This window comes from Anthonomus grandis, chromosome 18, assembly GCF_022605725.1.
Source record: "Anthonomus grandis grandis chromosome 18, icAntGran1.3, whole genome shotgun sequence".
In the NCBI taxonomy this organism is placed as follows: Eukaryota; Metazoa; Arthropoda; class Insecta; order Coleoptera; family Curculionidae; genus Anthonomus; species Anthonomus grandis.
Genome location: NC_065563.1, coordinates 6,673,597 through 6,686,242, shown reverse-complemented (window position 1 = coordinate 6,686,242; position 12,646 = coordinate 6,673,597). Strand labels below are relative to the sequence as shown.

The following is a 12,646-nucleotide window of genomic DNA, read 5'->3' as shown; positions in this document are numbered from 1 at the left end:
CACAGGGGACAATCTAAAAGTAGTAGGCATATGTGAATTAAGTTGCAAGAAAAATAATAAAATGTTTAAATTGGAGTTTTATATTGTAGAAAGTAATACACAGGCTATATTGGGCTTGTCCTCTTGCATAAATCTAGGAATTATAAAAAAGATAGAATCTTTAAAAAGTGAAAATAATGAGTATAAAGACTTATTAGATAAATATAAAGAAAATTTTGAGGGTATAGGTTGTTTACCAGGTAAATATCACATAAAATTAAAAGAAAATGCACAGCCAGTTGTTCATGGCACAAGAAGAGTAGCTCTCCCACTGCTACCTAAATTAAAAGAAAGCTTAGTGGAACTTGAAAAACAAAAAATAATTGAAAAAGTGGAAGGAGCAACTGACTGGGTTAATGCTCTAGTTATAGCTAGAAAACCAAATGGTACTCTCAGAATATGCTTAGACCCAAAACATCTGAATGAAAGCATACAGAGGGAACAATGTTTAATTCCAACGCTGGAAGAGATTACAGCTAAAATGGCTGGTGCCAAGGTTTTTTCCACATTAGATGCAACTTGTGGGTTTTACCAAATTGCTCTTGACAAAGAAAGTACAGATCTTTGTGTGTTTGGCACGCCATTTGGGCGGTATAAATTCTTGAGATTACCATGTGGAATAAAGTCTGCACCTGAGGTTTTTCAACATAAGTTTAGGGAAATATTTCAAGGTTGTGAAGGGACAGGAATTTATATTGATGACTTGGTAATTTTTGGAAAAGATAAATTAGAACATGATCTGAGGTTGATAAAGGTCCTAGAAACTGCAAAATCTAATAATATTAAATTTAATCTGGAAAAGTGTCATTTAGGTAAATCTAATATAAAGTACATGGGACACCAAATTTCAGGTGATGGAGTGTCGTTAGATGAGTCAAAATTAGCAGCAATAAAGCAATTGACAACACCTACATGCAAAGAGGATGTTCAGAGGGCTTTGGGAATGCTTACTTATGTTAGTAAATTTATTCCAAATTTTTCAACAAATTCAGAGCCTTTAAGAGCATTACTGAAAAAAGATGTAATCTTTACATGGGGATCTTTGCAGCAAAAAGCATTTGAGAAATTAAAAAAGATCTTAACGTCAAGTCCAGTCTTACAATTTTTTGATATACAAAAAGAAACAGTAATTTCTGTAGACAGTTCAAAGTCAGGAGTAGGAGCAGTTTTGCTTCAAAATAACTTACCGTGTGCATTTGTCTCCAAAGCTTTAACTGAAACCCAAGAAAGATATGCGCAAATTGAAAAAGAAATGGCAGCAATATGCTTTGGTTTAAACAGGTTTCATGAATATATCTTTGGGAAAAAAGTTAAAGTGGAGACAGATCACCAGCCTTTAATAACAATTTTTAAAAAGCCTTTAAATAAGTGCCCTCCTAGACTTCAAAGAATGTTATTACAGGTACAAAAATATGATTTAGAAGTATACTATAAGCCAGGCAAAAAACTTATTATAGCAGATACTTTATCAAGGGCTTATATTCAAGACAAAAGTTATGATAATTTTGATAATGAAATGCAGGCACAAGTATGTCTTGTAGTGTCGGAAATAAATGTTACAGAAGGAAAATTAAATGAAATTGAAAAAATGACTTTAAGTGATAAAACTCTACAGGAATTAAAAACTGTTATTTTAAATGGGTGGCCCAATTCAATTAAAAAAGTCAGGGAGTGTATAAAACCCTATTTTAAATTCAGAGATGAGTTCACTTTGCATGAAAATTTGATTTTAAAAGGAAATTGTCTAGTAATACCTAAAAGTTTGCACAGTGAAATGTCAAACAAAGTACACTATAACCATTTGGGTGTTAAAAAGTGTTTGGACTTAGCTAAAGGTTCAATTTATTGGCCCACAATATCTAATGATATTAAACAAAAAATTGAATCATGCTATATATGTCAAAAACATTCTAAATCCCAAACTCCTGAACCCTTAATGTGTCATAATATACCCTTAATCCCATGGAATAAAGTAGGTTGTGACTTGTTTGAGCTGTATGGTGAAAAATATTTACTTTTAATTGATTATTATTCAAAATATATTGAAATAGAAAAGTTAAATTTTGACACTTATAGCTCTACAGTAGTACAAATAATGAAGTCAATATTTTCCCGACATGGGATTCCCAGAATTAGTTATTTCTGATGGCGGACCTCAGTTCATGTCAGAAATATTTAAAAGATTTACTAAAGAATGGGAATTTACTCATGTTGTTAGTTCTCCAACCTATGCCAAATCAAATGGTATGGCAGAGAGAAATGTCCAAACATCTAAAAATATGTTTAAAAAGGTCTTAGAGGAAAAGAAAGATATCTATTTAGCTTTGCTGTATTATAGAAATATGCCAATTTTTGACAATGTTTCTCCAGCAAACTTATTAATGTCGAGAAATCTAAGAACAACTATTCCTATCACTGAGCAAACCTTAAGACCATATGTAATAGATACTAAGATTTATACTAAGTTTTTGGAAAAAACACAACAGGCACAGTACAATAATTATAATAGGTCAGGAGTTAAAGAGTTACCAGACATTTTGCCTAATACCAAAGTTGTAATTCAATTAAAGCCTAAGGGTATTTGGGTGCCTGGTAGGGTTGTCCAAAAACTTAGAGACAGGTCATATCAAGTAAAAACTGATTCTGGCTCTATATTTATTAGAAATAGGATTTTCATAAAAGTTGTGCCTTTAGATACTAAAGATATAGGGGTGAAAGATGAATATAAATCGATTAGGATCTTCTCAGACAATGAGGGGGATGAAGGTAAAAACAAAAAGTGTTTCTTAATGAAAGTGAAAATGAGTCAGAAGACACTGAGATGTATAGTGCAGAAAGTGAGGATGAAGAAGAAGAAAACTTAAATCATGTGGTTACTCGTAGAGGTAGATTAGTTAGAGCACCTACTAGGTTAGATCTTTAAGGATGTAGTACTGTAAGTTAATCAGGATAAGAATGTTTATTTTTTTAATTTTATAAAAAAGGGAGATGTCAGGTATACAACCAGAGTATACTTTGAAATTGCCTATTTATGGCTTGTCAGACATTGACAAAAGACAACTGATGTTTGAGTAGTTGTAGGTTGGGTTGTTGGTATGACTTGCACTTATGGAGAATAAAGCAAGTAATAAAATAATTATAATGTGTTTTAAATCTATCTCATTATTCAAGTGTACCCAATCAAGTGCTCCCCAAATTACAAGTAGAAAAATAAATATAAATTAACACTGACCTAAACCCCCCTGATTTTTATTTATGGGGACACCTAAAACAACTAGTTTATTCCCGCCCTATACCCGATATTGATGTTCTCAGGCAAAGAATAGAGGAAGGATTTCAGACAATTAAAAACAATCCAAGAATTCTACCACGTGTGTATCATAATCTAATAAAAAGATTAAGAGCTTGCCGTGACGCGAATGGTAATAATTTTGAACACTTTCTATAAATTGTTAAATAAAATGTGAGCAAAAAGTGTCTTTTTTGTCGATCGTAATGCGAATTAATTTTCATCAATAAACATACGCAATCAGAACATTTTCAAAGTCGCTTTTCTCGTAAATGGTACGCTCTATCGAATTGAACTAAGAGTACCTTTTTTACGTATAAGACTCTCTCAAACAAAATCACAATAACCTAAAGAGTAAAAGAAAAAGGGATGTTTTTACCCTTACCAACCCCCGCATGTGACGCACCTGAATAAAATTAAAAAAATTTCAATTTAGAATCTTATTCACAACGAAATGTTTATGCAGTACACCAATTTTCAAAATTTAATTCTAAAGGGTTTTAAAGTTACAGAGAAAAAATTGTCTTCAAGGGGTCCTATTCAAAGGGGCGTAGCTCCCTTAGGAAGCAATTTCGCACCCATATTAATATGAACTTTTTGCCTTATTTTCATACAAGGATTACGCCCCTGAAAGGATGCCGCTTACTTTTGAATCACCCTGTATAGACTTTGCTTTTATTACCAAATTTTGTACTGATGTTTCTTTGTGTATGAATTATTAAGAAATAATGAAAATAAAATTAAAACTTTAACATCCTGTATCTCGGTTATTATTAATTTTCGGCCTAGACGAATTCGATTAAATCGCAATATTTTTAACCAAAGAATATGCTGTTAGTCTATGCTCACTAAGTTATGGGATACCCTGTGATCACAATCATTGATCAGTGAATTATTGATCACAATCATTCTTATAAATAACTATTAATCCGCAAATAATGAATTCAATTAATAAATCGAAGTAAATAAGTTTTTAAAATAAGCGAAAGCGTTTTTAAATCGCTAAAAATAAGCGAATGCATTGTAAATTAACAGTTTCGAGCGTATTTAAACTTCCAAACAAAATTCTACGCATGTCATTTGACAAAGAGAAAAAAATCACCACCTCACAATTCCGGGCCTCTCATTCTCCCTCCTCCCCCCCCTCTTCACGGTGGGCCTGGTTTGCTTTTTACACATTTTTTTATTTAACCAATATTAACGGCATTTCTAATAGAAAATGTTAAAACTTACTGTATGGCCCTTGGGTACTAAATGTTTCACCAACATTACATCGGATCACCTTTATTCTAAAAATTCTTAAAAAAAAATATCGCACGACACAAAACTCGCTGAAACTGAAAACAAAATGACGCACCCAATCGGCACCAGGAATCATAAGCAGTAAAACTATGGCAAAAATGCTGAGCAAACAAAAAGACATAAAAGCAATAATTTTCAAATAACTTTTATTGGTATCAGAACGGTTTTGTTTTGCAAATGGTGCGACCGTTTAACACATTCGATAAAACAATAATTAATTATCAACGATTGCACCTTTATCGGGATTGGAATGAGGGATTTTATCAACGAACATGCTTTAACATGGAATCATTCAGTCCAGTTCCACTATTGGGTCTTTTCCGTTGACGGCGGTGATATCGGTGAGATTTGCCTTCTCAGCGGAATTGCTCTGGTTACTTATGGCTTCCAATGTCGTACCTAACAGATAAGAACACGATAAATTATTAAATTTATGGTTGCTGGTTAGAAAAATGAGTTTTGTATAGGGTGGTTAAATAGTACATAGGAAATATGTTTTTTTACGGTTTGATTTGGCTACTAGATTTGCTATGGAAAGTGTTAAATTTTTGACGTTATAATACTAATAATAATAATAATATTGCGGAGGGTTGTTGGGTGGGGTCAGAAATAAAACAGAAACCTGTTTACCTAAATGTCGACGTTTTGACTTATATTAAGTCATCCTCAGGACAGTGAAATGGATTCAATTTCAAATGACTTCAATCATTTCAAGTACATAAAAAACACTATTAAAATAAATGTTCTTTACGTGTACAAAAATTAAAACAACAAAAAACAAAAACCACGACACAGTTAAAATTACATTTAGGTACAATCACAAAAAAAATTTATAAAAAAAAAACAATATAAAACTTAATTAGATAAAAATATACAGGGTGTTCTATTTGGAAAATTTGAGATATTGCGTATTTAATTTCAGCAAGTTGGAAAGTTCTTTAAAAACACCCTGTATTAAAAAATTACAAATTATCATAGTCAGCCTAGAGGAGGTACCCTAGACTAACTGTGGTACAAGTTTTATAGGCGCAGAATAAATTTTAATTTAATTATGATTTTTTAAACGAACCCTCTAAAAGGCAAAAAATAACATAAAAAAAATAATTACGTTGCAACGCCGCACAGAAATTTTAAAAACGTTATACCAAAGTAAAGTACTCTTTTTGCCTCACATTTTAGTACCATAATATACAAGGCGTACCATTTAAAAAAATCATATTTTATAGTAACTTTGTTGTGACACACCCAGTATACATAAAAATATTTTTAGTTCGTAGGTTTTTGTCAACCCTAAATTTTTGCTGTAGAACTTTTTGCTCTACCTCGCATAATTAAGTAGTAGTCGTACACCTTGTTCGCACACCCTGTATAGCTGAGGATTTGCAAGATAAGTATATTTTGTTTATATTTTTAATTTAATTTAATTTTACTTTAATTACCTTGATAACGGTAGCAGATATAACTACCGAAACGTTGGTTCAAATCAGGTATTTTTTAAAAAGTAGGTTTTCTCGTTGTTTTTTTCGTTTTTTAATTTTATTATTCACAACATAGTTAGGTAGGATATTGAAAACAAGAAACGAGCTCAGAGATTAATAGATTAAACCTCAACTCCTAGGTATATAAAAAATCTATTATACCTCAAGTAAATTATTGTATTCAAAACTTATTAAACTTAAATTAAATTAAATATATCGAACGGTATCATTACAGATTTAAGTTCATATTTCTTTTAGATACGTGAATAAGTCTATTTTCTTTTTCTTTTCAATTTTTCTGAGCATGTGAGATAGTAATTTCTAAATTGATTTTTGCTATAAGTGACGTAATACCCAATAAAATAAGTAACTCAGCATTACAGACTCACACAAGAACGCAGAATCATTACAACAATGTTATAACCTGGATATCACCGGAGAACTGAACCTTTGCCATAATTTATAAGTGAAGAAGGCTTTATTAGATGATTAATTAAGGGACATAGAAATAGTTGATCTGTTTAATGAAGCCAATATTTTTACCCTGCTGTCAGAAAGACATTGATTATTTTAAGCACTGTCCCATGCCCCACGGCAACCGTAGAACGGTCCTTCAGTACGCTGCAAAGAGTTAAAATGTGACTAAGAACCACAGGTTATGTTACAGGTTTATGCCTGATGAGTGTACATCGTAATTATTTAAAAGAAAGCAGTGAGTTTATTGAAAAGTAAGTGAGTGTGCTTATCATAGATGCAATAGTAAAATAAAAAATAAAAACAATGTAATAAGTTTCTTTAAATTTCCAACTTTGAAATCAGTGATACTTAATCAATCGTTAGAAAATATTGGAAACCCTGAAACATACCTCACGAAGTGCTATTAAAAAATAGAGTTGATTGTGATAAACATTTTAACAAAAAATATATCCATAATAGTAATAAAGAAAAATAGTAGCTGTACCCGTTTCATGGAAAAGTAAGAAAACTTATATTTTTTTAATTTAATATATTTATGCCGGGTTTATATTGAAACTTATTCTTATTGTATAATTTTTAACTCATAAAATAAATGTAATGTAACTAAATAAACACGTTTATGCATAATGTAGGAGCCAATTTGTTTTATACTTTTTATGTTCAATGTGTCTGTTAATGGAAAATCAAAACACTAAAGAAGAAGTGATTATTAAAATTGAAGGCATTATTAGCTGTAAGCATTATAAATAAAGTTTACACTATGTATTAATCAAATTTGTATAAACCTGATATTAATCTTTGTTCCTTATACTTTTAAATATTATCATCTATTAATTTAAATTTTAGAACCAGCAGTTAATTTATTGCCTACTCTCAAATAGCAGCCCTAACTGGAAATTCCGATTTGGAACGTGCCATCTGAAATTCGGCCATATGGTAAATAATATTTATATTTATTTTAACTTTGCTTCTTATTTTCATTCTATATTATATTTTGAATCGATGACAAAATAACAAAACTATAATTTAAACCACAAAATCTTAAAATTTTATTTTAAAACCTAATTTTTGGAGTGTGAAGAGGATATTTAACGCACAATGCATTTTGTAACAAATTATATTTTTAAAGTGAATAACAAAAAATTATTTGAATAAACAGGAAACGTTATATAAAAACTAGGAAATAGCCATATATTCTACCTATGTTTATATGAAATAAAATCACAAATTAAATATTATATCTGTTTTTATACAGGGTGTCTGACGACGAATAGACGCGATCGATATCTCGGAAACTAATTTTTCAAAAATTTTGAAAATTTGGCAACATGGCACAGTTGATGGGGGCTACACAACTAAAATATATTGACAGTTGTCACGTTTCCGGTTATACCGGAAGTAGGTGTCAACTTCGTTATTTTAAATATAGAACACCCTGTATATTTTTACATTTTTGGCTTTCACGTAAAATTTTAAGTATATTTTGTGTATAATGTCCTATACCTAAGTGTAACCGTTTTTGATATATTTTTAATTTCATGTGAAAAATTATGTTTATAAGCCCTAACATAATTACCAATTACTCCCTTTTAGTAGCCTTTATTTATTGGTAAGTTTTGGTTTTATTTTAAAGGAAGGACCACTTTAAAAGATTATTTTAATATTTGGCTAAAAAAAAGATACAGGGTGGTCAAAAACTAGCATTAAAAATTAAAATGAAAAAATCATTAAAAGTCAATTTTTTTTAAATGGAAACCCTCTATTTTTATAATTTTTTCATAAAGATAATTAAAAATAAAGTTAACTTTGTATTAGGTTTTCTAGTCTAAAAATTGATAGTTTCCGAAATATTGGCAGTTTACATTCGGCCTAATATTAAAAGCCGTATAGTAACACGGCTCAAGCATAGTTGATTAGTTGGGCATGATGACGGTTGTCATAGTAATTGCAAGAAGCGGTAGTAAGACAATGGATTTTGAGATATCGATCGCGTCTATTCGTCGTGAGACACCCTGTATAGGAGCGTCAGCGAGTATATTATGCATGTGCTCTCCGACTCAAAAATCGTGTTTTTTGGCAAATAAAAATTCATATATTTGACTGTATGGGTAGCGAAATGACGAAATTTGGCATGTCAGCTCTTAATACATTGGCAATTATGGATCCGTAAATAATTTTTTTGTTCGGTACCCACAAAAGGTGCGGTACAGAGTTAAAGTCAAAAATTGGTAAAAAAACGTGTGAAATTCCTATCTCCGGCGAGAACTGAAATTTAAAGCATTTAAATGACTTGAAATTTTTAGTACATAAGGGTTATTGAGGGCTTAAGAACTGTATACTTTTTGGGCAAGATCCGTATACAGGGGTGAGTAAATATAAGCGAGTAAAAGTGAGTAAAAAAAAAGTTCAAACTGTTTCAGAAGCTAAACTATAATTTAAATAAAAAAAGTGTTTCAGCGAAAATGCTTAGTCTTATATAAAAAATGACATATTTGGAGCTTTTTTTAAAAAAAATTTTTAGCGAGTTCTGGCATTTTCAATTTTTTGGAATTTTTCGCTAAATGGTACTTATTTTGAAAAAATAGTTTTTAGAAAAAAAAACCCTTATTATTTCTCCTTTAAATGTCATATAAGGGAAATTTTTGTGAACTATACAGGGCGAGCAATAATCAATTTTTCCCATGAAGGTTCGATAACTTTCTAGTCGCGCTACCTGGACCATTCATATTTTCAGGTATTAAACAATATAATAAGCCGATTATTTACGTGTAATTAGAATTTTTTTAACATTAATAGTTTTTGAGATATTTGCATTTTTGTGTTTTATTCATTTATGGCGTCCCTGTACAGGGTGGACCAATTTAGACGTTTTCTTATGGGAAGTCATGTCCCTGTTAGAGATAAAAAAAATTTGATCTTCATTCTCCGGGCTCAAATTTTAAAAGAAGTTTATTGAAGCAAATGAAATTTTGCTATGGCAAACAGTTTGGCCGCTAGAGGGCGTTTCTGAAATTTGGTCATTTTCGTTTTTCGGCTATGGCTGTTGTGTTTTTAAAGATAAATGATTTCTGTAAAGACTTTCTTATAGCACTTTTAAGCGCTTAACATGCTCATGATATTTAAATTTATATAGGGTGCTTCATTATTAAAATTTTTTTTTTTTTTTTTTAAATGGAATGCATATTATTTTTTTGCATTTTCTTGTAGCCCTTAAAATTCCCTTTTCAAATATATATAACACTAATAATCTAAATTTAATAGTTTACGATATATAAATAAATTTCTTAAATATTAAAAACACGTAGGTAATGACCCGCCATTTTAATCACGTAAACGGAAGAGTAGGCGTGTTTTAAACTGCTATAAGTGAAGCTTAATATTTACATAAACAAACTTGTTTTTATAATCTATGTTTTCCTTTGTATTTATATTTTGATATTAGAATCCAAAAACGTATCAATTTTTCAAAAAATTCCATATGATTAGATTTTTTATCAAATATAATGAGAATTTAAGGGCCTGCGATATCAACGTCCTTATTAAAAATAAGTGCAGTTATTTAAGACACTCAAAGATTAAAAAAGGACGTTATAGGTTCTGTATTTTTTATTTGTGATACTTCAGTAAGCGCTTTTAAAAATCAAAAGTAAATTAAACAATAGCTCCTGTTTTATTAAATATTAATTATATTAATGGACAAATGTTATAAAAACAAAATAATACTGTAAAAAAAAAAATAAAAGTATTTATTTATTTATTTATTTTAAACTTAGAATATGAACTAACAAACAAAAAGTAAAAACCAGATTTTATTTTTTTTATTGAGATTTTAACTAAAACTGCAACTCTATATATTACGTACTTATAACAAGTGTTCAAACTGAGCTCCTTCCTGATCAATGCACCAGCGGCTACGTTTTTCAACATTATCAACAGCGTTTCTTAATTCAATATTTGTTATTGTTGCAAATGCATTATGTAAAGCTTCTTCCAACATTACTCTTGAAGTAATTGGCTGTTGGTATACCAAGTCTTTTATTCTTCCCCAAAGATAAAAATCTAAGGGTGTTAAGTCAGGGGATCTAGGCGGCCAACGTATTGGACCTTGATTTCCTATCCACTGCTCACCAAACTGCTCATTTAAATAATTACTGACCACTCTAGAATTGTGCGGTGGCGCACCATCCTGCTGGAAAAATATAGGATGCCTCTGCTGGGCTAGAGGCAATTCCTCTAGGAAGCGCTCAACTTGCGTTTGCAGAATTTGTAAATATCGCTCTGAATTTAACTGTCCATCATAAATATAGGGACCAATAAATCTACCACGAAATATGCCTACCCATACACTAAAACTGTAACGGCCTTGATTTCTTACAGCCACCGTTGCGTGAGGATTTGTTCGAGCCCAGGTATACCTATTATACCTATTAAAAATGCCTGCACTACTAATCGATGCTTCATCCGTCCAAATACAATTGTAGCCAAATGTTGTATCTTGACCACACTTTTGCAAATACCACCGACAGAATTCCAATCTTCTATCACGATCCGCAGGAAAGAGATGATGAACTTTTCGGGTTCGATAAGCTTTATACCTATATTTTTTTTAAATCCGTCTTGCAGAGGTCCTTGGCACACCAGTTTCTACTTCCAATTTCCGGGTGGATAGATTAGAGTTATTTTCAATTGCGCCCAAAACTGTTATATCCAATAGTTCTTGATCGTCATTTATATTATTATTAGCATTTCTTCGCGGTTTAGCAAAAGAACCAAAATTAATAAGGTTTCTTTTTAATTTCTCAAACAGCGTACTATGTGGCTGCCCCCGTTCTGGATATCGTCGTTGATATAAATTACAGGCCTCTCTTGCATTTTCATTACATTCAATAAAACATTTAATCATATCGAATTTTTCATAGTTTTGATACATTGTGATTATCACATAAAAGAAATACAAAGTAAAACAGATTATGAAAATAAGCTTGTTTATGTCAAAATGACGTATTACTCAAAGCAGTTTGACAACCGCCTACTCAACCCTTTACACAATTGTTTCACCCGCAATTGTGTCACCCGCCTATTCTGTTTTTTAGGCGTTTTAAATGGCACGGCATTATAATTTATTGATACTTAAGAAATCTATTTATATCTCCTAAACTAATAAATTTAGATTATAAGTGTTATATATATTTGAAAAGGGAATTTTAAGGGCTACAAGAAAATGCAAAAAAATAATATGCATTAAAAAAAAAAAAAAAAAAAAATTAATAATGAAGCACCCTGTATAAATTTAAATATCATGAGCATTTTAAGCGCTTAAAAGTGCTATAAGAAAGTCTTTACAGAAATCATTTATCTTTAAAAACACAGCAGCCATAGCCGAAAAACGAAAATGACCAAATTTCAGAAACGCCCTCTAGCGGCCGGAGGAGTAGTAAAATTTTGATAACTTTAAATTTTTTTTTATAAAATTTGAGCTCATGACATATGAGTAAATTTTTTTCTATCTGTTCGGAAAAAAATGAGTTTTCTATTAACAGTCGAAATCGCACCACCCTGTACATTATTAGAAAATCAAACGTCATCTTTAAGATCCCAAATTCTGTTTTACAACACATACTAAAATTTCAGCATCCCAGGTATATTAGAAGTACCGAAAAAAAATCGTTTTTCTCAAACAAGTCAATTTTCTCCGATTTTTTCGTTAAACGTCACCACAAGGGTGAAATGATCCAATATAGCCGCCAACAGCATGATATTTTTCGGAAGGGTGTCACAGTTTCGTTAAATTTTCAATGAAAATTACCCGGAACCTGTCAATTAAAGGTATTGTTTAATCAGAAAAACTCTGAGCTTTCCGAATATGTGCATATCATTTGGGGAAATTGTATATTGCGGCCAGGAAAATTCGGCAAAGTGTTTGACGTCTTCAAAAAATGCCGTATTTTCCACACATTTCAAGGCCAACTCGGGTGGCTCAAAAACAAATTGGCACTATTTATTAATTTAAAAATAATGTGATTTATACACTGTGGATCGTATTAATTTATTTAATGTAAAA

General features: G+C 30.9%; 2 protein-coding genes across 2 annotated transcripts in view; both read right to left on the bottom strand.

Moving 5' to 3' along the window:
- The window catches only part of LOC126746739 (uncharacterized), a 94,824-nt gene extending 90,140 nt beyond the window's left edge, over positions 1 to 4,684 (bottom strand). The window contains exon 1 of the mRNA XM_050455069.1: positions 4,562 to 4,684. Within this exon, the coding sequence (XP_050311026.1) occupies positions 4,562 to 4,597 (36 nt within the window). The 5' untranslated portion in view covers positions 4,598 to 4,684. The remainder of the gene's footprint in view (positions 1 to 4,561) is intronic.
- A 75-nt stretch (positions 4,685 to 4,759) lies between these two features.
- LOC126746911 (uncharacterized) overlaps positions 4,760 to 12,646 on the bottom strand; it is a 32,498-nt gene continuing 24,611 nt past the window's right edge. Inside the window, exon 5 of the mRNA XM_050455335.1 lies at positions 4,760 to 5,029. Coding sequence (XP_050311292.1) covers positions 4,923 to 5,029 — 107 coding nt within the window. The 3' untranslated portion in view covers positions 4,760 to 4,922. The remainder of the gene's footprint in view (positions 5,030 to 12,646) is intronic.